General features: G+C 45.9%; 1 protein-coding gene across 2 annotated transcripts in view; it reads left to right on the top strand.

Annotated features, from left to right (window-relative positions):
- Positions 1–7,612: 7,612 nt before the first annotated feature.
- FLT1 (fms related receptor tyrosine kinase 1) overlaps positions 7,613–26,527 on the top strand; it is a 203,428-nt gene continuing 184,513 nt past the window's right edge. The window contains exons 1-2 of one of the 2 annotated variants that reach the window (XM_049867471.1): positions 7,613–7,808; positions 8,114–8,434. In XM_049867471.1, the coding sequence (XP_049723428.1) occupies positions 8,371–8,434 (64 nt within the window). In that variant the 5' untranslated portion in view covers positions 7,613–7,808; positions 8,114–8,370. Of the gene's footprint in view, positions 7,809–7,884; positions 8,003–8,113; positions 8,435–26,527 lie in introns of those variants that run through there. The other variant, XM_049867470.1, reaches the window with a different exon arrangement.

The following is a 26,527-nucleotide window of genomic DNA, read 5'->3' as shown; positions in this document are numbered from 1 at the left end:
AGAGTGGAAGCTAAATTTACACCAAACTTCCTAGTCCTAGCCCAGCCATTACACACAACTCAGGCACTTTATGTATGTATACAAAATGGTCCCCAAGGCTCCGCTGATGTTATATACATGTTGTTGTTAGGTGCTGTCAAGTGGACTTTTGACTTTTAGTGACCCCATGTGACATGGTAGAACTGCCCCATACAGTTTCCTAGGCTGTAATCTTTACTGGAGCAGATGGCCAGGCCTTTCTTCTGAGGAATCCCCAACCCTTCAGTTAGCAGCCAAGTTCTTAACCATTGCACTACCAGGACTCATTGTATATTTATATACATCTATATACATATATGGAAACCCTGGTGGAGTAATGGTTAAGTGCTACAGCTGCTAACCAAGAGTTCAGCGTTTCAAATCTGCCAGGTGCTCCTTGGAAACTCTGTGGCACAGTTCTATTCCATCCTATAGGGTCGCTATGAGTTGGAATCGACCTGACAGCAGTGGGGTTTTTTTGGTATATGCATATATGGAGCCCCGGTGGTGTAGTTGTTAAGAGCTCAGCTGCTAACCAAGAGGTTGGCAGTTCAAATCCCCCAGCCTCTCCTTGGCCCTACGGGGCAGTTCTGTTCTGTCTCATGGGTCACTATGAGTCGGAATCGACGCAATGGTGCCTAACAACGATATACATATATGTGCATATATATATATATATGATTTTTATGTATATATAATTTATATACATGTGATTTATATATGTATACTGTATTTATCATATATCATATACATATGAATTTCGTCTGGAGTTAGGGTATGGTAATCTGGTGTGGAGTCTCTAATTCCTTAACCGGCTTGGGCCTGAGCCAACTAACCCTTCAAACCCTGCCCTGGCTCAAGCAGGAAAATCATGAAGGTTGCTGGCCCCTCACCTCACCATGGCTGAAACCAGCAAGTCCTCTTCCTCCCCACCCCTCCCAGCAACCTTCCCAACTTCCCTGTCAGGCAAAGGTCCCTTCTTACCGCCCTCCTCGAAACTTTGGACTTCACGTTGAATCTTCCTTCTCCCTCACCTCACCGCCAGAGTGAGTCCTCTCTATCCGCTCCTTCTCTGAACTGCTAACTAACCAGAGACTCCCCTTGCGTTCTCCTTTCCCGGCATTGTTCCAGGCCTATCCCATCACCTCGGAATAGCTTGTTTCTTTATCAATTTATTTCTTAATAGTTTATTTCCTTCCCTTCAGTCTCACTCCCCTTTAACCCACTATTTGCCTAATCATACTAAAGCATCCCTTCCCTTCCTGGTATTAAACACAATTAAATTTATCTACCAAGTATTCAAGGTCCCTCCACCTGACCTACTCAGACTTACTGTCCCTATTTCCTGGGATCCGCATCTTCTACTGGCCTCTCCTCCACACACGCTTTCTTGCATTACCAGTAGCCTTTAAGTCAACCCTGACTCATGGTGACCACGTGCATCAGAGTAGAACTGTGCTCCATAGGGTTTCCAATGGCTGATTTTTGGATGTAGATCTCCAGGCCTTTCTTCTAAGGTACTTCTGGGTGAACTTGAAACTCCCACCTTTCGATTAGCAGTCAAGAACATTAACCAGCTTGTATCACCTAGGGATTCCCTCATATAGCTAACTTTTTTTTTTTAACTCCCTTTTCACGTTTTTTTGGATGCTCTTTCCTCTCTGCTGATATTAACCTGTTACTTCCTTCAACACTCAGTGAAAGGTTCATTTCCCAATTTAGTAATTAATAATTTCCTGTTCATATCTTGTTCTTGCTTTTAACTGGCTTAGGATTGTTTGCTCATATTTTACCTAAGTCTGGCCTTCTCAGATACACTATAAGGCCTTTTGGGGTCATAGTGTTCTTTTATGTTACTATTTTCAACAGGCCCTGCACAGTATTGCATACTGGGTATGTTCTCAAAAAATATTTAGTGGGTGGGAGAATACATTTTTCAGAATCATGCACCATGACATGAACATTTTTCTTCTTATTGTTGGAGTAAGCTGGTGGAAGTTCCAAGTGAGGCAAGAATATTGATGAGTGTGTGTTTGTATAGGGTGATACTTTAGGGAGGGGGGAAGAGAGGAATGGGTACTGAATGTGTATATGACTAAAAAACATTCCACTGTCAAGGGAAAATTTTTTTAGGGATTATCTATAATGATGTAACTGGAATGTCCAACCACCTGTACGCCTGTTGATTCCTCTCATAGCGACCCTATAGGACAGAGTAGAACTGCCCCATAGAGTTTCCAAGGAGGGCCTGGTGGATTCAAACTACCGACCTTTGGGTTAGCTGCCGTAGCGCTTAACCACTACACCACAAGGGTTTCTGCAATGTCCAACAGTAGGAGAATAAAACCAGAACCAAGCCCATTGCCATGGGGTCAATTCTGACTTATTAAGACCCTATGAGACAGAGTAGAACTGCTCCATAGGGGTCTCAAGGCTGTAATGTTCACAGAAGCAGACTGTAACATCTTTCTCCCTTGCAGCGGCTGGTGAGTTCAAACCACCCACTTTTTGGTTAGCAGCCGAGTGCTTAACCACTGCGCCACCCGGCCTCCTTAGTAGGATGATATTTTTCAGCTCTTCACTGTCATAGCGATGAAGGCCGTATAGGAACATGGAAAAATAAAAATGCGACTATGAAAAAGACTAGATCGTACATATTGCCACCAAAAGTAAATGAAAACAAAGCCTAGAAGGAAATACACCAGAATGCTCATAGTAGCTATGTTGAGACAATGGACTTATGAGTTGCTCCCAGCCCTCCCCTGTCTTTTCATCCTTCTAAAATGTTAACCAAAAAACCAGACCCACTGCCGTCGAGTCGATTCCGATTCATAGCGACCCTATAAGACAGAGAACTGCCCCATAGAGTTTCCAAGGAGCGCCTGGTGGATTTGAACTGCCAACCTCTTGGTTAGCAGCCGTAGCATTTAACCAGGGTTTCCTCTAAAATGTTACATATTATAATTAAAGCAGTGTATTAAAAATAATATAATATGGGAAAAAAAAAAAAAAGAGTGAGGAGAAAAGACCTTGACTGTCAGCTAGGGGCTGAGATTAAACTTGGCCTTGGACAAAATAGTTCATTACAACGACCAGATGACCATTACACAAGTTTCCTTCACTGCTTCACTGGCTACTTCTCTCTTCGTTGTTTGTTCTCCTGCCCCATGTTTCCCTAATGACCTCAGCCTGAACCTTTTTTTTAAAATTACTTTCCTAGAACGCCTTGAGTGAAACCCACCTGTCTCTTCCTCTTGCTAGGGTCGTCCGTTATTCCGAAACAGTAACATGGCAAATGTCACAGGGGTTATCGTGCAGCCTCCTGCACATTAATGTGGTGAACATTGATTTAGTGATAACACAAAGGGCTGATCAGAGTCCTTCCTTGGTTCACTCACCCCCTAGAGATCTTTACTTTCATTCATTCATTCAGTGTTGTCCTAGTCTGTGATGTTGATGATGATACAGAAGGCACCTTTAGCATCTTCTGGAAAATTTAAGCAGGAGGTATGAAAATTGCCCTGGATGGCAGAATCAGAGACCAAAACGAATTCAAATGTCCAGAAAGATGGACTAAACAACCAATAAATAAATAAATAAAAGAGAGAGAGAAGTTTAATGGGAATGAGTTTGAGTCTATAGGGTCCCTAAGAGTCATGGGACTTTGGGTTATAAGAGTCTACAGTTACAGATCCTGCCAGACAATAAAGCGCTTGTGAAAAAGCCTTGAGGTTTTTAACCAATAGTAAATGGGGAAGGCATGCAGTGCTACAGAACAGGCTCCTTTGATCTTAAACTGCAGAAACAGAAGTGAAGTATCCCTGTCACAGCCCCCGGGGAGTAAAAGGAGTCCAGAGCGATGAGATACAGCTCTGAGCTAGGAGACACCCAGCCTCAGAAAGAAGCTAGAAGCACAAATTAATCAAAATGAGATCTTATAAACACAGCAGCGGCATCAGCCTCTGGGAGGGACCAGGGATCAGGGATGGGCTGAAGCAGGTGGAGCAGAATGAGGAGCAAGGGTGTACCTGGCTGGTGGCCCCTAAGAGATGCCATCAGTTGGGTGGGTGGTGCTCCTGAGTGTGGTACCCACTGCCCTCATCCTCGAGATCTCTAAGGGACGCTTCCCTCTGCTCTTCCTCCATCCTGGGTGTTCCCTCCATCTAAACTACTCTCCCTTCCTCTCTCACCTCCGGGCCTTCCCACCTGCTATTCTCTGTGCCCTGATGGGGCAAAAATCTCTAGGTGGAAGAAAATAGAGTTCTGTTGCATTTTCAATCCTGAGTATCTCACCTGTGGTGGTTGTTGTTGGGTGCCATTGATTCTGACTCATAGCAACCCCAGGTGACAGAAAAGACTTGCCCCATCGGGTTTTCTAGGCTATCATCTTTACTGGAGCGGATTGCCACGTTTGTCTCCCTCAGAGCCACTGGGTGGATTCAAACTACTAATCTTTTAGTTAGCAGCCAACCATTGAACCATTGTGCCACCAGGGCTCCTTCTCACCTGTGGGGAACCCGATAAACTGGAACCTGTGGAGAGGAATTTGAGGGGATTTCAGGAGCATGTCATTTGAGGAGCGATCAAAGCGGCAGGGATGTTGAGCCTGGAGAGGAGAAGATACATGGGGCCCAGAATATCTGCCTTCGGGTGTTGGATACATTTTCATGTGGAAATATCAGAGTTGGATGGCTACTGAACCTTATTTTAAAGGAAATCCATTGATTGGCTCAGTAGATGGGTTGAACTACTTTTAAGAAAACCCACTGTGGCACAGTTCTACTCTGACACACATGTGTTCACCATGAGTCAAAGTCAACTTGATGGCAACTGGTACCACGTATTTCCATTCTTTGGAAATGGAGACAATTTCTGCCATAGTCAGGTTGCCTTGAGCAAGATTTTGAAGCCAGTGAGTTATGAGCATCTGACTAATAAAACCATAAATATGCCCGTCTGGGTGTCTCAACACAATTTCCTACCACAGGTTTGAGTGAGGACACATGCTTCTTAGATAAGGGAGCTGGAACTGTCAAGAGCATATGTATTGGTGAGTTACTTTTCATATAACACAGAAGGGGTTTATAGATCACCTGGTATTTGTAACCGACCGTACATCTTTACACTGTGTGGTATGTATGAAGCTAACTAACCCATGAGGGGATGGAAATTGTCACTGACCCTCAGTGACTACGAGGTCAGTAGTTTCCCCCTTGGTCCACTGTGGGAAGATGAGGCCCTGGACTCCCTCCTGTCTCTCGCACTGATGTCCCAACACTCTTATTAGTCGGTCTTGAATATGAGAGCTGTTGGTTTTACCAATAGCGTACTTCTGAATAGGGACCAGAAAGAATTCTCAAGAGAATGTTTGCAGCTGATAACAAGAGAGAGTGTCTGGTTTTGCTACCAAGCTGGCAATGAAATGCTCTTTTGTATGTGAGCAGGAAGCAGATAGATAGTCGACCTCAATAGCTTTTTATACCTACCAGGCATGCTGAATTTGATCTTGTCCATCACTATTAGCTATAGAATTTCTTTCATCTGCAATTTAGTCAGAAGTGTGCTGTAGCCCATTCTCCGTCAATGGTATTATCTTTTGGGGGAGGAGTTTGAGAGCTATACCTTTATTCCCTAGCTCTAAGCTCTCTCACATAACCCTTTGACAATTTGTAGCATCTTGAGTTCTCTGTGAGGAGGCTAGTGAAACTTATCAAAAGAAGTAGTTAAAAAGAAAAGAAAAAAACATTGCTGACTATAGCAAAAGCCGACAACTTTTCAAAAGAAGAGTTGTGTGGAGGACCCCTCTCACTGCAGAAGGTTTCAGTGTAAATCTAGGTCAGATTGGACCTTGACTCTTTTAAACTTAAATACGGCACTATATTAAGCACTCAGCTGCAAACCAAAATTTGCCAAACCCACCATCCACTCCATGTGGCAGTCTGCTTCCATAGAGATTACAGCCTTGGAACCGCTATGGGGCAGTTCTCCTCTGTCCTATAGGGTCACTATAAGTCAGAGTTGACATGACAGCAACAGGAAAACTATCACTGACTAGCATCTTAGATGCTCACCTGCTTATAAAGATCTCTTCAACTGTCAACTACCTTCTTTGGGTTCACAAACACACTCAATGTACGTTCATTTCTGGCAGCAGGTTTAGAAAATGGGGTCTATGTGTTTTAAACAATCAAAACAGCATTTGAAAATACATGAAAACTTTATATGTTGTGCTGTGCAAGTGGGGAACTGAGAACCATTTCCCCCAGCAGCAGCTCAGGCATCACTTCTGAGGAGCCCTTCTGGAACTTTCCAGGCCCATCTTGGTGCCTTGTCTTCTCTTCTCTGCCCATCTTGTATACTCAGCACCCCTCCAGCATTGTAACTCTCCAGCCTCCTCAGCAGATCCTGAGCCCCTTGGTAGGCAGTGATCTCTTCTCATGTGAGTGTGTTCTACCCTAGCACAACGCCTGGCCCTTGTTAGGTTCTGGAGGACAACGCTGACAGCTTCTCCTTGGGACAGGGCGTAGGAGTGACCAGCAGCTCTGAAATGAGGCTGCCGGACCCCTTGGCTCTGGGGGTGGAAGGGGCTGTGCCCTGGGCTGGGTGAACAGTCGGGACAAGGATCAGGGGCTCAGCTTCCAGCTGTCCGATCAGTATTTATCAGCTGTACGCCAGATGATTGCATGGTTTTGGAGGAGAAAGTTTTGAGCAAGGCAGAGAAAAGGAGCCAGGGAGAACTGGGAGGGCAGTAGAGTGATGAGGAGCACTGAAAAAAACAAGAGAGATGGTCCCGTCAGAGGCTAGCGTTGATTGTCCAGTCTTCGCTTCTCCTGAACCACGAAAGCCTGTGGCTCAGGCGCCCGGAATGCAGGTGTGCAGACGTGCGTTCCCCGCACGGGGAGGCGGGTGGCTGGGGCATCAGCTCTGTCTGTGATGCCGGGACATGTGGCAACGTCAGGTTACCCAACCTTCCAGATACGGAGGTATGTAGTTCAGTCCTTCAGGGAGAATCGCCGGCTCCGTTTAGGAGCCACCAAGGTCCTTTTCATTAGGGTTGTCTGCCACGTTCCAATAAGAACTAATTCTTAAAGCAGTTTTTACAGAGACAAGACTGGGCTGCTCCGTGGAGCCCAGAGCCATTTCAGCCTTTGAGGTAGTGGAGACATAATTGAGGATCAACGTGGAATTAGTGTCATCGCAAATGATCTAGTGCCTCCAGTTCATGTCAACTGGTTTTGTTCAAAGAGCGGCACAGTCACTCATTTTGCGTAGAAAATTGCCACCCAGCAAGATTTCTTTGGTCAGAGCGATTAGAGAATAAAGTTCGAGTGCTCAGCCCTTGCAAGTTGCAAGAGTGGTTTCATGCTTCAGCTTTTTAAAAAGTATTAGGATGTTCTATTCCTTGTTTTGCTTCTAGGAAGCATGGGGTTGAGGAAATGACTTGGGCGGTTGCATCTTTGCGGCAGAAAAAGACACAAACTCGTTCCCCAGGGAGCACTCATCCCGTTGGGTCACCTCCGGGCGCTCCCGGTCAAGTCTCCCGTGTAGAGGGTCCCCGGCTTCGTCTTAGCCGTCTCGGGACGGTCTGGCGGGACTGGGGGCAGCAGGGCGGCGCAGCCAGAACCCGGCAGGAGAGAGCGCGCCTGTGGCTCCCTCCTTGTGCCCAGGACGCTGTCGCGCAGAGTTCCCTTGGAGCGGTTTGCAGGGGCGCTGCTCCGACTTTCCGCCCGCACCGGGGCGTGGGACGCCAGCCTCTCTGCCCTCCCCACTCCAGGCGGCCCCCGAGCTGAGTAAGCCGGGGGGGGGGGAGGGAGCCCTCAAGGATTTCCTGCCGGCGATGGCGGGGAGGGGGGAGCGGCGCGGCGGCCGGAGGGCCTGAACCTGCGGGGCCGCGCTCACGCTGCCGCGCTCCGCGGGCTACCCCGCCCTGGCGCCCCCGCCCCTGCGCGGAGCGGTCGGGAAGCAGCCCGGGAGGAAGAAGAGGGTAGGTGGGAGGCGGATGAGGGGTGGGGGACCCCTTGACGTCACGGGAGGAGGTGCCGGGGAGGAAGTGGGCCGGGGAAAGGTTATAAGCCGCCCCCGCCCTGCTCCTCAGAGTTGAGGTCCGCAGGAGACTCGGGGAGCGCGCGGCGGTCACTTCTCGCGCTCCTCCCGGCGGCAGCAGCGGCGGCGCGGAGCGGCTTCGGGCTTGGCTGCGAGGATTACCCACAGAGGGAGTTTGTCCCCCCGGCTGGAGCGACGACGACGGGCGCTCGGGGTGCAGGGCTGCAGCTCGAGGCCGGGCTCAGGCGGCGGGGTCGTGGGCCCGCGGGGAGCGCGGGCGCCGGGCGAACAGGCCGCATCGCGCTCACCATGGTCAGCTGCTGGGACACCGCGGTCCTGCTGTGCGCACTGCTCGGGGGGCTGGTTCTCGCAGGTGAGGCGCGCCGGGGGTCGAGTCCTGCTCGGGGAGGGCAGGGCCGGGGCCAGCGGGGAGGGGGGGCTGCAGCCGGGAGGGCGAGCCGCCGGGAACTTGGGAGACTAAACTGGTGCGGTCCCGCCTGCGGACGCGGCGCCCTCTCCTCCGCCGCGCGGCGGGCGCTGCGAGCGGACAGCGGCGGGGGGCCCGCCGGCATTGCAGCTCGCCCGGCCGCGGGCGCAGCGTCGGGTCCCACTGGGAGGGCTCGCCGGCCCCCAAAGCTGGCTCCCGGGCCGGAGCTCCTGGCGGGCACTCAGTCTGCGCCGGACGCCCTGTGCTGGGCTGCGGCGCCCTCCGGAGCCCGGGGAGCGGCGCCCGGAACGCCCCGAGGCTGCCGGACTGGGCTGAGCGCGCCGTTGGCGACATTGGTCATCGGCCACCATCTCGAGACAGAGAAGGGCAGAGCCAACTTGGAGGGGGCGCGTGCTGGCGGGAACCAGACGGATCCCAGGAGAGGGCAAGCACTGTGATCTCCCTCCCCGCAGCGGGAGCTTTTGGCAGCGCCTCCTCTTGCCTCCGCCGTGCAGAGCGAGCTGCGCGCAGCCGGCCGGTGGCGCTTTTGCCCGGAGCCGACGGGCACGCGGTGCAGCCAGGTCGCCGACGTGAGTGGCCCTGGACTGACGAGGGCGGCCGAGGACCCAGACACCGTTAGGTTTCGGAATTGCAAGCCTAGCCTTGGAATTCCGAGCTAAGAAAGGGCGGACGATGTGTGGACCAAAGATGCGGTCAGAGGATTCGGTGCGGTCCGCCCCGCTGCGGAGTCGGCCTTTGCGAGAAGACAGGGATAACCTGCGGCGGAGCCTCGGGGGTCAGGAGGCTATGCGAGCAGTTAGTGTGGAGGTGGCCCCACAGAGGGGTCAAAGCCTGAGAGGACTTAGAGACCCGGACTCGCCATCTCTGCCCAGCGGGGCAGACTGACGGTACCCTCGGGTCCAGTCCCCCTGGGCGCAGAGCCAGATTTCGGAGCACCTTTCTTTTTAAGCAACCTGGAGAAAGGTTAAATATGAAACAAGATACAGTATTATAAACTAAAATCAGTCATTGCAACGTTTCCCAGGAAGGAAAGTCAGTAGAGTTGAGCATATTAAAGAACAAACAAATAAAAAACTTGCTAAGTCTAGAAGGAAGAAAAAATTTGCGGTCGAGTTGATTCAACTCATAGCGACCCAGCAGGACAAAGTAGAACTGACTCATAGGATTTCCAAGGCTGTAACCGTTAAATGTCGTTTCTCAGTGGGAACACTCACCTGTATCATCAGTTTTTAAGGAACAAGTAAGAGTTCCAATTAAATTGGTGATCCCTTAAAGCCAGGAGATGGGGTCCAAATTGTGAAGCCTGAGAACTTGCTGTAGGTTTGGAAAGTTGCTCAAATAACGAAATGAAATATTGTATTTTCTATTTCACAGATGCGTTTGTGTTTTGAAGTCACTTACAGGGTCGCTATGAGTCGGAATCGACTCGAGGGCACTGGGGTTTTATATTGAAATACAATTGCTTAAGAATTTAGTAAACCTGCCAAAGCTATTTCCAGTATGTAAAGGTAAATTAATGCAAATCCAAAAAATGGGGTGAGGGAAATACTGTTTTACTGGAGTTTCTGTTTCACACACATACAACTTTATTTTTCTTTCAAGAAACATGGTTCTCTCTCTGATTATCCAACTTTATTGTTTTTTAAACTTTTTTTACAAATTTCTGTATTCGTTGTGGCGGTTTTTGTACTGAGAAATACATTAATGTTTTCGTGGTGGCTACCTTTTTTACCTATGGTCAGTTTTTAGAAATGCTCTACAGATTCTAGAATATATTTTCACTATAATTTGTCAATATCGATAGTAAATATTTATTAAGGCACCCTTAATAGGATTTTAAATACAATGTTCGGATCTCAAAAAAAAAAAAAAGTGGTTGGCTTCACTGAATAGAAGCAACTTTAATCTGTGGAAATTTTTCCAAAATGTAGGTGGGAGCTTCTTGGTGATTTCGCTTAGATTTTATTTTACTAAAATGGGGCAAGATTTAAAAGAAATCTTGGCACTCTTGTAATTTTTTAAAAAATGCTCGTGTGCATAGACAGGAAGAAAGGGGAGCCAACAGTGCCGAGGTGATGGCCCTTTTCCTCGGGCAGCTTAGGGAGTTTGCAATTGCAAAGCCTGCCTTTGCAAACTTAAACTGCAGGTGTCTTAGCTGATTAGCAACTGTCTCAGACAGTAAAACCATCAGCTACCTGCTTTCCGGCTTACAAACAGAACGGAAGACTGCGTCTCTGGGGAAGGGTATCCAGAAAGTGGCCAGGTTTCTGCCCTTTGGACGTCCGGGAGGAGTCTCCTTGCAGCTATTTGGGGACCTCCCATCCACTCAATAAGTCATTAAAATGATTCAGTCTTGGAGTATTTATCAGTTATAAAAATCGTGTGCGTGGGCGAATGTGCCGGCACTGCTGTGGAAAATATCCACAGGTTAGGTGATACCCGTGGATGATGAGTTGTCCCTTTAAAGAGTCAATAATTCAGATCCTTCCAACTCCTCTCTATGGCACTGTCTTCCTTTATAAAGGCTACCAGCCCTCGCTGCTCCATCTTGAAGCCTCATTTTCTTACTTTGAAGGGACCACACCCTTGATTAAAGCCAGAGACCCTTTTTTCCCCCTTCCCTATTTTTCTTGTGTTCTCGAGCTGCTGACGTTTACAATTTCTTATACCTATTGCTGTCGAGTCGATTATGTCTCATAGCGGCCCTGTAGGACAGAGAAGAACTGTCCATAGGGTTTCTAAGAAGCGGCTGGTGGTTAGCAGCCAAGCTCGTAAGCGTTGCACCTCCAGGGCTCCTCAATGTATTATAACTAATTGGAAATATGTAAATTGTGAATTTTGTGAGGGAAGCCCACGTCAATATTAAGTTATATCAAAATGCTCCTGAAAATAATGTCCGTTTCCAAATGAAATGTAATAAGTGGCTCATAGTAAAGGCAATTTTTCATAGCAATCTTTGTTGTTCTCAAAAAGGTTTATGAAGCCACGCTTTTTTTGTTTTTACAAATTGCATATTTGAAATGTTATTTATTTAGCACCTTTGGCAGCCTGGGTAACCTTCCAGTAATAAATTTCATCATGTTGCAGGTGAACTCTGCTTCCTCGATATTTTTACTTTATTAAAAGAGAAAGTTGCTCACTTAGTCCTTGTTACGTTTTTTTTTCTTTCCTTGTTGGTTATTCAATGATATTCTACCCAGTTTTTCTCTAGTGATCATGAAGTGGATTTTTTATTTTCGTATGTAAAAATGAAGAAATTAGAATAGATGATTGATTTCCAAAGCCCCGGTGGCACAGTGGTTAAGTGCTTTGCTACTAACTGAAAAGTCAGCAGTTCAAACCCACAGTGGCTCCCAGGGAGAAAAGACCCATCTATCGATCTGCTTCCGTAAAGATGACAGTCTAGGAAACCTCCGGGGGCAGTTCTACTCTTTCCTGTAGGATTGTTATGAGTCAGAATCGACTGGAAGTCACACAACAACGTGAGTAGTTAGAAGCATAAAAGTGTCTGTTCTATTTGGTTTAAGTGATTTCATAGAACCGGACAATCCGTTCTGTTCCATTGGCCTTTGTACGCTGGAGAGGCTTGTAGGCATGACAAGATCTGCCAGCTGCTTTCTAGGATCCTTGTTGATTCCTCATGCACTTGGGTGGCTTGCAGATTTCAAGGCACTGATTAAATTACTGGGCTTTATATCAGATGGAGGGAAGGAAAGGAAATGGGAGGAATGGGGTAATTGAGGGGGGCTTGAAAGGAAAGCTCTGGCTTAGCATATGGGGCTGCAGGGGGTTTCATTAAGGAAATGGTTCTATTGAGTCTACTGAATACTGAAGATCTTGGACTAGATTTCCTGCTTTGCTGCTGGGCCGGATGTGGGGAGAAGTCAAGAATTCCTGGGGATTTCCCATCAGCCTTGGTAAATCTCCATACCTGACAGCCAGTTCTGATTACTGCTCTTTTCCTGAGTGTTGAGCTCCTTGAGGGACTTGATCTTGTATTGTAAGAACAAGATGGAACCTCACAGATCCAACCTCATTTCAGAGATGAGAAAACTAGCTCAGAGAAGTTTAGTGATTATTTTTTCCAGGTCAACAGCTGGCTAGTTGTAGATCCAGGATTTGAACCTGATACTCGGTCTACAGATATTTCTTCTTAATTTTTGTATTTCTTCTGTCCCAGGCAGAGTGCAGATGCTCGTATATCTACTGAATGGCGTTATTAAAGTGCTAAGATTCTTTCTAAACTCTAGCATCTGTTTCAAATATAAAATTTTCTTTATGAAAGCACATCTCCAGGCCTTTTTCCGGGGCCACCACTGGGTGGTTTTGAACCTCTGACCTTTAGGGTCATTGTTGAGTGCAAAGCATTCGCACCACCCAGGGACCTTAAAACCCATGTCGTTGTGTTGTTGGGTGTTGTTGAGTCCATTCCGACTCATAGCCGCACCATGTGACTGAGCAGATTTGCCCCATAGCGTTTTCTTGGCTGTAATCTTGACAGAAGCAGGATGCCAGCTCTTTCTCCTGCAGAGCCATTCAAACTGGATTCAAACTGCCAAAGTTTCAGTTAGCAGCCCAGTGCTTAGCCACTGCATCTCCAGGGCTCCGTATTTAAAATCCATAAGTGGTTTAGATTAAGAATATCAAAATCATGGGTGCTTAGTAGTACACTAAGAGGTTTGGTTAAAAGCTTAATTTTCCTTGTGAGCAGTGGGGACCCTTCTCTTGAGCTGCTGTGGTCTAAATGGCTGTGGCCCTGGTATTAGCTTCCCCTTTCCCCATTACCCTCCACGCACCCTGTGTCCAAACACAGACTCTGCTGCAGTAAGACCAGTTACCTACCATTCCATAGCTGGGCTTTGCTCAGTCACCACTCCGTAGTCACGCTATTTGTCTGTCTGCAAGGCCCTTTTCCTCCCTCTGCGTCTCCTTCTCCTCTGCCTTCAACTCAGAAATCACCGGGGCTTTGCTTTTCTTTGCAGCCCCAGACAGAAGTAGCGTTTTCTCCTGTTCCCCCATAGCCTTTATATACTCCTCCTCCAGTACTGGTCACCTTACATTGTCAGCATTTTGTTTGTGTCTGTACCCTCCCTCTCTGTGGAGGAACACCATGTCTTAGTTGTCTTTATATCCCTGGAACCTAGGTTCACACCTGGCATGGAAGCCCTCAGTCAGTGTTGGACTGACTGACCAAATGAGTATGTAGCTACACCATCATTTCAATCCTTGGGTGGTACAAACGGTTAATGAACTCTGTTGCTAACTGAAAGGTTAGTGGTTCAAATCCATCCAGAGGAGCCAGGGAAGAAAGGCCAGGCGGTCTACGTCTGACAAATCAGCCATCGAAAACCCTCTGGGGCACAGTTCTGCTCTGGCATACCTGGGGTTGCCATGGGTTGGAATCACCTCGACGGCAACTGGAAAAATCATTTCAAAAAAGAACTCTATCAGGGCTGGATATGAATTTATTCCCGTATATGAATGCGCCCCCGCCTGACCATGTGGCCTCAGTTACGTGGGGCCTTAGGGAGTCTGTTCTCAACAGAGAATCTCTGTTCTCTGTATTGAGTGGCTATGATGTGGAAATCAGCTATGATCTTCAGCTTTTGGGGCAAAGAAAGCTAGCCATCCCACAGACTGTCCTCCTCTTTTGTCGTAAAGCTTCGTCTTTAGCTGTGCTTTGGTCTGGGTTCAAGTTCTGGCTTAGACTTTTGATGAGGTGCTAGAATATTTCAGCTCTACTTGCAGGATCTTATACAATTTTTTTTCTTATTTTTATTTTGTTGTGATTTGATTTTATTGAAAATTTCCAGTGCAGATTAGTTTCTTACTCAAAAATTTAGACACAAATTGTTTTATGACATTGAGTGCAATCCCTTCAACGTGTCAGCATTCTCCCCCGTCCACCCCGGAGTTCCTGCATCCATTCACCCAGTTTTCCTGTCCCTTCCTGCCTTCTTCTCTTCACTTTGGGGCAGGTGTTGCCCATTTGGTCTCATATACTTGACAGAACGAAGTAAGAAGCACGTTCCTCACGTGTGTTATTGTTTTATAGGCCCGTCTCATCTTTGGTGAAAGGTGGACTTGGGAGTGGCTTCAGTTCTGAGCTAGCAGGGCGTCCGGGGATTTTGCACAATTTTGAGAGACACTTGAGCTCTCAGTGTTTCAGTTTAACTCACTCGCTTTCTCATAGGCTCAACCCCGAACCCTGGGGTGCTGGGCTGGGGTGTAAACCTGAAAGGCAGAGACCTGGCCTTGTCGGGATCAGCCCTCCGTTTCAGTAGGAGCCTCCGTTATGGGACCAGGCTGGTCCACCTGGCTTCCTGTTTCTTTGGGATGAGGTCTTCTCAACCTTTCACGCAATGGTACCTGGGAGACTCATCCTACCAGGTGTGACAGAGGGTCTTGAAAGCCTGGATCCTGTGGCTTGGGCTCAAGCTGGTACCTCCCTAACCTGCACCTCCTCCCCACACTCTGTACCTGCCCACGCGTACTCAAGCAGTGCTTCCCCAACTGTGGCCCTGTTCCAGCAGCATCCAATCCCCTGGGAGCTGAATGAGTCAGAAACAGTCTTTCTCCCAGGTGATTTCTTTGCGCGTGAAAACTTGAGAAGCACTGGTCTAAAGGATACATAGCCAGTTCTGGAATCAGGGTCTTATTCCTCTTCACTAACACCCTGGTTGAGCTCTGGTGGCACAATGGTTAAGCGCTGAGCTGCTATCCCAAAGGTCAGCAGTTCCAACTCACCCAGCAGCTTCCAGGGAGAAAAGAGCTGGCGATCTGTTCCTGTAAAGATTATAGCCTAGAAAACCCAATGGAGCGGCTCTACTCTGTTACCTGGGGTTGCTGTGAGTCGAAATCAACTCGATGGCTCCCAACAACAACACCCTGGTTATAACCTTTCACCTGTGACTAAGGTGCTTGCTAGACCTGGCCCCGCCAGGAGCCTCTTCTGGCCGTGATGTTGTCATTGTGCCCTGTCTTCTGCTGGGATACCTGGATCCCACCTGGAGACTCTTTTTTTCTTTTTACAAAGTCTTAGACTTTGGTTGAGCCCGTAATCAAAGTCACATCATCACTCATCAACAACAGAGCTTGTGGTCTTGAGGTTTACCACAGTTAACAAAATTATGGGTTGCAAAATCAAGGACTTAGGAAGTATAGACTTGGTGAAAAATAGTAAAAATGGCATTAAATACACATGTTTTAACTATAAGTAAAAGTTCTACAAGGCATCTGCTGCCAAAATACAATTGTGATGGTGGTGGTTGTGTATGCCATTGAGTAGATTCTGACTCACAGCGACCCCATGTGACAGAGTAGAACTGCTCCATAGGGTTTTCTAGGCTGTAATCTTTATGGGAGCAGATTGCCAGGTCTTTCTCCTGCAGAACTGCTGGTGGGCTCAAACTGCTGATCTTTTGGTTAGCAGCCCAGCGCTTAATCATTGCGCCACCAGGGGTCCTACCCATGTAGTGGTAAAAATAGATGTGGCTAAATACCCCCATCGGAGCAGAGTGGCTCTCTTTTGCGAAGCACGGTAACTTTGGGCCAGAGCTGAATTGCTGGTCTAGACAGTAGAACTACAAGCAAGCCCTCCCTCTCTGTCTTACCTCACAACGTAGCGCTCTCCCTTCCTTTTATCTAGAGATTGAGGATGAGTTACTACTTTTGAAAGGTGCCATATTGTGGCTTGTCCTGGGCACCGTATGCCTGTTCCAGCCATTCTCCCCTCCAGTATGCCCTGTGAAATGCTGGCTGAAGCCCTCTGAGTCTCTGCCCCTGTGTTCCTCTGCTGGTATCAACATCCCCCACCTGGGTGGCTGAATTCCACCTCTTGGAACAGTGTGGACCTGCTGGCTTCAGTGATGTGCCAGGGCCCTGTGCTCATTCTTGATAAGAGTCACTGCCCAGTGGGAGATGGAGCTGGCCTCCCATTGAGCAGAACCTCAGGTGCCGTAACCCTTTGTGTGTAACAGCAAGAACCCAGGCTGCTCCCCCTTTCCTGAGAGTATCTGAGGAGAACCTATGGGACAGTTAAGACCTGAGACTGTGTGAGCTCCACTTTGATACTTTTATTTTCAAATGCAGAAAAAGCATCCCTTCACCCAAAGCTGCCCCAAAACTTAAACCAAAAAATACCAAACCCTTTACCGTCGATTATGACTCATAGTGACCCTATAGTACGGAGTAGAGCTGCCCTATAGGGTTTCCAAGGCTGTAATCATTACGGAAGCAGACTGCCACATCTCTCTCTTGCAGACCCACTGGTGGGTTCAAAGTCGATCTTTCGGTTAGCAGCTGAGTGCTTAACCATTCGTTGCGCCACTAGGGCTCCTTCCCAAAACTTAGAGCCTTAAAACTATGATCTGTTATTTCTCATGATTCTGTGGGTCAGAAACACAGGTTGGGCTCAGCTGGGCGGTTTTTCTCCTGGTCTCACCTGGGCTTCTCATGCAGCCGTAGTCATCTGGCATTGTGACGGGGATGTGGGTGCTGGCCGTAGGTGGGGCCTCTCTCTCCATATGGCCTTTCATCATTCAGTGAAAGCCTTACCTTTGAATCCTGGCCTGGTGGCCCCACAAGTGTATGACCTCAGCAAATCACCAGATGTCCCTAAGCTTCAGTGTCCATACAGCAAAGTTAACATGCACATGTTGGATGGTTATTAAGAGGATTTTTTGTGCTAACCTCCATAAAGCACCCTGAGTATTGGAAATACTCAAGACAAGGAAAATTAAGCTTCTCATCAAATCCCTGGGTATACTACTAAGCAGTCATAATTTTGGTATTCTTAATTTAAAGGCCTTATGGGTTTTAAGATCCTTGGGTGGCACAGACAGTTTGCACTTGACTACAAGCCTAAAGGTTGGTGGTTCAAACCCAGCTGGTGATGCTTCAGGAAAAAGGTCTGGCCATCTGCTCCCATAAAGATTACAGCCATGAAAATCCTCTGGGGCAGTTCTACTCATGGGACTGCTGTGGGTCAGAATCAGATTGATGGCAATGGAATACCGGGGATATTTTACTTACTCCCAAGAGGTAGGTACCAAATCCATTGCCGTCAAATTGATTCCAGATCATAGCGACCCTATAGGACAGAGTAGAACTGCCCCACAGGGTTTCCAAGGCTATAAATCTTTATGGAAACAGACTGCCACATCTTTCTCTCGTAGAGCTGCTGGTGGGTTCGAACTGCCTACCTTTCAGTTAGCAGCCGAGTAATTAACCACTGCGCCACCAGGGCTCCTTAGAAGTTGGCATAATACCTTTAAATATGAGGAGACTGAAGCTCAGGTAATTTCAATACTTTTCCTAAGATCACAGGAAAAAAAAAAAAAAAAAAGCCGTCGCTGTCAAGTCTATTCCAACTCATAGCGACCCTATAGGAGTTTCCATAGACTTTCCAAGGAGCGCCTGGTGGATTCCAGCTGTTGACCTTTTGGTTAGCAGCCGAGCACTTAACCATTATGCCGCCAGGGTTTCCAAGATCACGAAAGTGGTCTGTAAAGCTTCAACGATTTGGATCTGAATCTGTCAAACTCATACCCCACCCCCCCCAACACTGTGTCATAGCCTAAATGAAGCAGGGAGCAGGGCCAAGGCAGAGATGGAATCTGCTCACTCTTCCCTTCTTTCAGAGCTGTTTGGTGCTTGGAGTTTAATAATTCACATAACCTGCAAAGAATGTGTGAAGGTACTGCTACCCGACTTGGCATGGCCGTGGGAGATTCCACTGCTGTGTGTCAAGGGCACCAGGCAGCCTTGATTAAAACAGAATCCTCACCGCCTGGGTCATTGGTATTCAAGGACCTTCCAAAAAATTAAAGTCAGAAAAGGATCCCTAGAGCCATTAAGAACATGAGTTCATGTGGGCTTCCAAATTGCTTTCTTGTTTGTGGCTTTAAAATAATTTGCATAATGCAGAAGGGTGGACCGGGGCCAGCCCTTTGATTCTGTGAAAGCTTTCTTCAGGCAGGTCAGCTGACAAAGCTGGAAGTCCTGTCTGCCAGATTGTTTCCAAGAATCAAACTTGTACTTTGTACACCTTTTATTAGATCCCAGCAACCTCAAAGAACTTGAAGCTTTTCCTTAACGAAACTGGTTTGCCTGTGGGAGGGCCCCTGAGGTATGTGTGACCCTGAAGGTAGATGCTACATGAATAGGACTGGGAGCACTAACTGTGTCTCCAGGGCAAGGGGAAGGGAAGAAATGAGATAATGAGCATCTTCAATGCAAACCTGTTGCCTTTGAGTCAATTCCAACTCATAGCGACCCTGTAGCACAGAGTAGAACTGCCCCATAGGGATTCCAAGGCTTTAAGTCCTTACAGAAGCAGACTGCCACATCTTTCTGCCACATAGCAGCTAGGTTCCAACCGCAGACCTTTCAGTTAGCAGCCAGGCATTTTAACCACTGCACTGCCAGGGCTCCTTCATCTTCAATGCACAAGGCACTTTATGTATGTTAGCTCAAGTAATCCTCTTAATAGCTTGTGCCCTTTAACTTTGCTATATGGACTGAGACACTGAGGCTCAAAGATGCTGGTGATTTGCTGAGGTCACGCACTTATGGGACCACCAGGCCAAGGTTCAAACTAAAGTCTTTGGGATTTTGAGATTGGTGCTCTTTTCACCAACATTTATCGAAACTAGAATGATAAAATCCAGGAATTAAGGAAAAGCAACTAGAATTTAAGAGCCCTGGTGGCGCAGTGGTTAATCGCTCACCTGCTGAAAGAGCAGCGGTTGGAACCCACCGGCCGCTCCGCGGGAGAAATTTTCTGTAAAAATTTATGGCCTTGGAAACCCTATGGGGCAGTTCTACTCTGTCACCTGCGATCACTGTGACTTGGAATCGACTTGAGGGCACAGCACAACAACAACAAATCTGTGAGAAAAAGACAACTGCCCGAGTACATTTTCCTGGAGGGAGTTACTTCTCAGTCTGGGGAGGCATTGGCCACAGGCTTTGCTTTTGCTGTTTGATTGGAAACCCTTGAACTGTATCAAAAATGGAAGCACTTCTTTAGGCCCCGTTGTGCCTTGTGTCTTTCTTCCTTCTTTTAACTAGTCAATCCTGCAAGAACTCAAGACAGAGAAGACAGTGTTTTCTGCTTCTCCCTTGGTCTGTCGCTTGGAGCCTGGTCACGTTTATCAGAATCAGAGAGAGAGCCTCTCCAGCCATCCGTTGACAGAGTTTACCTTTCGCTCCAGAGAAACAGCTGGAAAGTGTGCTCAAATGGATACGTGGATGGAAATTATATGGAGTGGTGATATAAATACTGTTTGATTTATATTGTTTTCTTTTTTAAGTTGGCATGAGAGGAACCAAAAATACATGTAAACAGATGGAAAGACAGGGATATACTAGAGGAGGCTGTCAACAAACAGTTTGAAAAGGCAAGGTGAACTCTCCACCCAGCTTTTTGTCTGTGATCAATGGTGTTACCTTCTTTTGGAGAAATGCTGTTTAACTCTCTTTCTACCTAATGGCTGCTGGATGGGATTTTGGCTCGCTGTTGTTTGGAAATTTTTTATAGATTCAGAATCTTCTCCATAGGGGATTCTGCTAGAACTGGAGGGAAAAAAAAACGCACGGACCTTGGGTGATGATATTGCCCTAGACTGGACTTCATGAATTGATAGCTTTTTAAATTTCAGTCATTTTGTGGTTGTTGATGAGAATATACACAGCAAAGCGTACACCAGTACTACAACTCTAGTTGTGCCATCACTCTCATCCTCCTTTTCCAAGTTGTCCCCCTACTCCAGAATCTATACCTCCTTGAGGGCTAGGGAATATTTGACTCACAGAGCTTATGTACAAATTAAAAGTGTTCTACCACTCATTTCCCCATCTCATCCTCTGTCCTCGAAATTGGTAAATGAAAAATATCCTAGAAAGTATTGGCCATACAAAGTCACTTAGAAGGCAAGTGGGAAATTGAGGAACTAGTGCAAATATTCATTTGCACAAATGTATATTTCATGTTAGCTCTCTGGGCTGATGTTAAGCTTTAACGATGCTATATCCAGGTATATCTCTCTTTAGGGGTTACTTTCTAAAGTGGAGAAATACAGTTTTTTTTTTTTTTTTAACGTGCTTTACATTTCAAACAGACTGGCATGGCAACCCTGGTGGTGTAGTGGTTAAGAGCTACGGCTGCTGGCCAAGGGGTCGGCAGTTTGAATCCACCAGGTGCGCCTTGGAAACCCTATGGGGCAGTTCTGCTCTGTCCTATAGGGTCGCTATGAGTTGGAATCGCCTCGATGGCAGTGGGTTGTTGTTTTTTTTTTTTTTTGACGGGGTATGGGATTGCCTGGCTGGAGCCATTCTTCCGCCATTGGAAGGGGGAGGTTTCTTTTAAGAAATATGTTTTTGTACAACTTTGTGGAGTACTGCATTTTCTGCCATGGTTTCCTGAGGAAAAACATGGATTATACTGAATGTAATTCTCCAGATGCCAGTTTCATATCCAGTGACCATTTTAGGTTTATGCCCAACTTCCAACTTGAGTCCAGGCATGTGTAGAAGTCAGCTTTATTTCAGAACTTCTTAACATACTCACTGGAAACCCTGGTGGCATAGTGATTAAGAGCTACATCTGCTAACCAAAAGGTCAGCAGTTTGAATCCACCAGGCGCTCCTTGGAAACAATATGGGGCAGTTCTACTCTGTCCTATAGGGTCGCTATGAGTTGGACTTGACAGCAGTGGGTTTGGTTTTTTTTGTTGTTGTTGTTTAACATATTCACTTAGAGGAGGCTCAGGGTATCACCTCTTAATCCTTATGTTTTATTTCAAGTTTAGATATGACTGTATTTATTGTGCTGTGTGTTTACTCTAGGAGCCCTGGTGGTGTAGCGGTTAAGAGCTTAGCTGCTAACTGAAAGGTCCCAAAGTCTTCACATGGTGTCATTGTGAGTCAGAATCGACTGTAGAAAGTTTTTTTTAATGTTTACTGTTGAATTTGTTGTTAGGCGTTGTCACGTTAATTCCAATCATAAAAACCCCATGTGACCGAGTAAAACTGCCCCATAGTTTCCCAGGCTGTTATCTTTACCGCAGCAGATTGCCAGGTCTTTCTGTTGCAGAGCCACTGGGTGGGTTCGAACAGCCAACCTTTCAGTTAGCAGCTGAGTGCTTAACTTTTGCACCTCCAGGGCTCCCTTTACTATTGAATAAAATATCTTATTTTGTGAATTTACCTGTGAGTTTTACTGAGGCAAATTACTTACCTTAGGGAAGAATTTATTACTACCTTTTTTTTAAAAGTATAGTTAGTTTGGGGGAGATCTCTGTTTATTTAGATTATATTCTACATCGCATGATACCTACCTACTTTTAAATGACATATCCTAAGAGCTTGGGGCTGAAAGTCTTTCAGAAAGATGGACCGTAGGACCCTCTACTTGAGTCCGCCCAAAGGTGCCTCAGAGGAGAGACCTGGCAGTCTGCTTCTGAAAAATCAGCCATTGAGAACTCGGTGGAACACATTTCTGCTCAGACACACGGGGTCCCCGTGAGTCCGAATCAACTCGACCGCCACCTTTGTTTGCTTGCTTGCTTTTTTTTTTGTCTTAGTAAAATATTAAATGGCAGAATAAATGCTGAGGTTAAAGACTGGAGAAGTCAAGGTGAAGGAGTGACAGAACGGGGCCACGCAGGGAATGTAGTGGAAAGAGACACCAGGCTTGGCTGGCAATAAGAGAGAGATAAGAAAAATAGATAAATGGAGGAAGTAAGCTCCCAGCCTCCTAGAATCTTGGGCAGGAGTTCAACCCTTAACCCAGTTCATTAATCTCTTCCCTGGGAAGTGGTAATTTAACCTTTGTGAGGGCAGCAGTGATACTGGAGATCTTACTACATTTCCACAGAGTTCCTTCTTCTGATTTTATGTAACTTCTACTTGGTAGTTTATGTTTGTCCTCCAGAATGAACTGATTCATAAGGTATACTAAAGCCTCTTAGGCTGGTGGCCAACTGGTATAACAGAAATTGTTTTTTTTTTCCTCTGTCAGAGATGTGGTATCTTGGATAATATAAAAAAGGCTAATATCCAGAAATCAAGTTCTAGATGGAGTGCAGAAGGTGTCTGAATAAGATGTCCTAAGAATTAAAACGAAAGAGATTCCCTAGGGTTTGGGTAAAAGTGACCCTAAAGTCTTCCATGGATATGTGTAAGGAGGAGTGAGTGAAAAATAGTAAATTCTTTTTTTAAAAAAATTTACAGCTAGGGTCACAGAACAATGTGTTTATAAATTTTTGTATGAGAAACTAACTTGAGCTGTCAACTTTCACCTAAAGCACAATGATTTAAAATACATATATACATATACACACACACTTCTGGTACCAAGTATACGGCTTTTAATAGGTTACTTTCCCTTCCAGAAACTTGACTCTCAGCAAAACCTGTATAGCAGTAATTCCATATGAAATAGGATGAAAAATATGCTTTTAAAATCTTAAGAAGCACAGTCCCAAATGTTTACTATGTAAATTGAGTCTTAGGAAAACATGAAAATTAAAGGCACCCCGAATAAAAAAGAACTATTTCCTCAACAGGCCTGCCCCACCATGGAAGTAGGATTAGACTCCAAAACCTGTGTCATAAAAACCAATTGTATTTCAATTTGTTTAATTTAGGCAGAAACTGATTTTGACAATAGGAGAGTTTTAATGAGCCTTAAAAAAGTGTGCCAACATAGCTTTCAAAAACTCAATTCCCTTATGACGGATAATTTTATTACACACTCTGGGCCAGTTAAATCTCAAAGATCGGAGGGCCTGTGTACATTATTGCTTGCAAAGACAGGGATTGTCTCAACTTTCCCCTTAGTGAATGCATTGAAAACATGTCCTTTATAGGCAGCCGAAAGTACTCCAGAAACATTGGCTACGTAGGATGTCATAAATGTAGCAAAGAGAGCTGAAAATCAGCATAAAAATTTGATGGCACTCAGCCATCCATTTCATTTCATTTCTCCGCTGTTCTTACCTGCAAAGCAAACTGTATTCTGTTATTATTTGCAGTAGAGTCCACGAATCTATTACAAACCCGTACGATGCAGACGTTGCAAATCCACGCGCTAGTCGAAGCGGATGTGAAGGGAATAGACAAAGCTTTGGGTTGGCGACAAAAATGTTTTGGCCTTTTCTTGCAGTGACAGCTATACTGAGGAGGTGCCCGTCAGCCTTTTTTCTTAATTGTATTTAAAAAAAAAAAAAGTTAGGGCATATATATATAGCACTGAAGAGTAAAACTTGAACAAGATGTATGTTTTATGGTTACTTAACAGCATGACAACATTACAGCTCCATATATATTCAATTCTTTTTTCCAGAAGGAAGTGTGTGTGTGTCACAAGATTATTTGCACATGACAGGTTATAAGCTTAAACTAAAAATTAAATGTTCCAATTCCCAGTCTTATGCTTAACCATTACGTGGCAATTTTTTTTTTTGAATTGATGAAAAATATTTCCCATATCTTCCTCCCTGTGATGCTTCCTTCCCTAAGGGAATCCACGGGGACAGAGAGATAAGGTATCCATGAAACTGGGTCCATGGGCATTGACTACTAGTAGACATAGATTGTTGGCCAAATCGTAATCCTAATGCCCTGGTGAATAGAGAAAACTTCAGCTTTTCCATGGTAGGTCTCATTCATCCTGTACTGTTTCCAGACTTTCCAGACTAACCCCTGTTTATTTCACAAAAGTACACAGGATACCTTTGGCAGAATGGAAATGTGTAACCCTAAATACTATACAGGTGAGAAAAACGATGTTAAGGCAAGCTCAGCCTTTTATTAATGTCACTACTCCTCGTAATAACGCAGCTCTTTAACCAAATGCTCTTTCAGTTATCAACATTCTGTCGCTGGCTCTGTCTCATAGCACCATGCTTCCAACGAGGATGAACCGATCGACCAAAGATTAACAACTCTGCAGAACATCAGTCACCTCCATTAAGCCGAGTGTTGTGTATTTAATTTTGGGTCTATTGTGTGTGTTTATTGAAATTGCATTTCTACTGGGAAGTAGGTTTTTGCCTTTTTTTAAGGTTTTCATAACCTGAAATTGCGTGCCTCTGGACCTGAAATAACATATGAGTCAGCCTGGACGCTAGCGTACACTGTTGGAGATTGTGATCCATTCTACAAGAGGGGGCAGCCGGGCCAGTCTCCCCACGTCCTCCAAAGTAACAGTGGAGAAGAACATAGGCCAGTGGGGAGTAGGCTTCGAATGTCATGAGTTTCCTGCTATTGATAGAGAAAACAGAGACGAGTTCAAGCCCTGTTCACAGACCACACCTTCCTCGAGCATTTTTATGATGCCAAGATCATTTGTTCTCTTCCTGTCCCTCTGCACGGCCAGATGGAGGGTCTACCAGGCTTCTCTACAGGATACGAGCTATGTCTTATGCCCTGTCAGCCAGCTCTTGACCCTTGCTCCAGGCAGCCCAGAGAACTCCCATGACATTGTACAGTAAATTGAAATGACGTGTGCTTAAACAGCTCTATGGAGGTGGTTTTTGAATTCATTCAATAAGAGAGCAGCAGTGTAGGAGTAGAGCAATTTTGGGGAAAAGGTAACTCCTTGGTCTGCAGGAGATTTCTCACTGCCCAGCCTTAATTATCTCTGATGTCACATAAAAAGAAGTTGTGCTTGGGTTCAGGTCACTGGGAGGGTAGGCTTCTGATGGTAGCCTGGTGACAGGCCCAGTGATAAATGAATGTGCCCTATTACACCCTGACCCCTTCAAGAAGCCAGTGTCAAGTAAACTCAGAGAGGGACACTGAAGACACGCTCCTCTCGTAAACAGTGACAGAAGGAATGTCGGTGTTATTATAGCTTTTTTTTTTTTTTTCCTCCTGATAAACATTTTCAACCACACAGAGACTTTTTTCTTTGAAATACCTTTTATAAGGTTTAAGGAAAAATGAGTTAAATGTTCTTGAGTTAAGTGTAAAGTTAATGACCCATGTATGGATGGTGTGAAGATGGTCCAAGTTCTAACGATTTTAGATATTGGCCACTTTGGTGGCCGACAGTGTGGTTTTCTTTGTGCCAGGCACTGCAAAAGCTATTCCTGGGTTTGGTTGACTGACAGTTAAAATATGAAATATACAAAAAAAAAGAGCTTTAAAAAAACAAAACAAAACTGGAGAATTATTCAAATGAACCTATCCATGTCTAAGTGTCGATGGCCAACTGCTGGCATTAAACATTTAAATCATTTCTTGACTTAAAATTTTGGCATCTGGATTCAAAACACCTCAGTGCTATATAAATGCTTGAAATGATTGTTTTGAATTTTCTATTCAGGCATTAAGATCAGAAGCTGAACCTTTTGAATCTAGTTATTTGGGGATTATCTAAAATAGCAAAAACTCCAGAGCAAGACACCAGTGAATCACTTCTTCTGGGCGCCGTGTGGTAAAATCGTAAATTTAACCTACTATAAAGATGTGAAGGAAAATAGCAGGCCCCTGGAATTAGAAACTATTACAAATTAAATAATGTACTGGTGCTGGACAGCAGCTAGTAAGCTCCCTTAACAAACCAAACCAAACCCAGTGCCGTTGAGTAGATTCCGACTCATAGCGACCCTATAGGATAGAGTAGAACTGCCCCATAGAGTTTCCATGGAGCACCTGGGAGATTTGAACTGCAGACCCTTTGGTTAGCAGCCGTAGCACTTAACCACCACACCACCAAGGTTTCTAACAGTGAGTTCTTTTTCAGACCCGGAAGATCAGTGCCCTGGTTATGTAGTGCTGCTGTAGCAACAATACCACGAGTGGGTGAATTTAACAAAAGAAACTTATTTTCTCGAAGTTGAGGAGGCTAGAACTCTAAATTCAGGGTGCCGGCTTTAGGGGGAGGCTTCCTTTCTCTGTGGGCTCTGGGGGAAGGTCCTTGTCTCTTCTCAGCCCCTGGGCAATGACTTCGTTCCTTGGTGATATTCATGTGGTATAGCCTCTATCTTCCCCCATCTCTGTTGCTTA

This window comes from Elephas maximus, chromosome 23 (genome assembly GCF_024166365.1).
Source record: "Elephas maximus indicus isolate mEleMax1 chromosome 23, mEleMax1 primary haplotype, whole genome shotgun sequence".
Taxonomy (NCBI): domain Eukaryota; kingdom Metazoa; phylum Chordata; class Mammalia; order Proboscidea; family Elephantidae; genus Elephas; species Elephas maximus.
The sequence above is the reverse complement of the archived record's forward strand: the minus strand, read 5'-3'. Positions and strand labels throughout refer to the sequence as shown.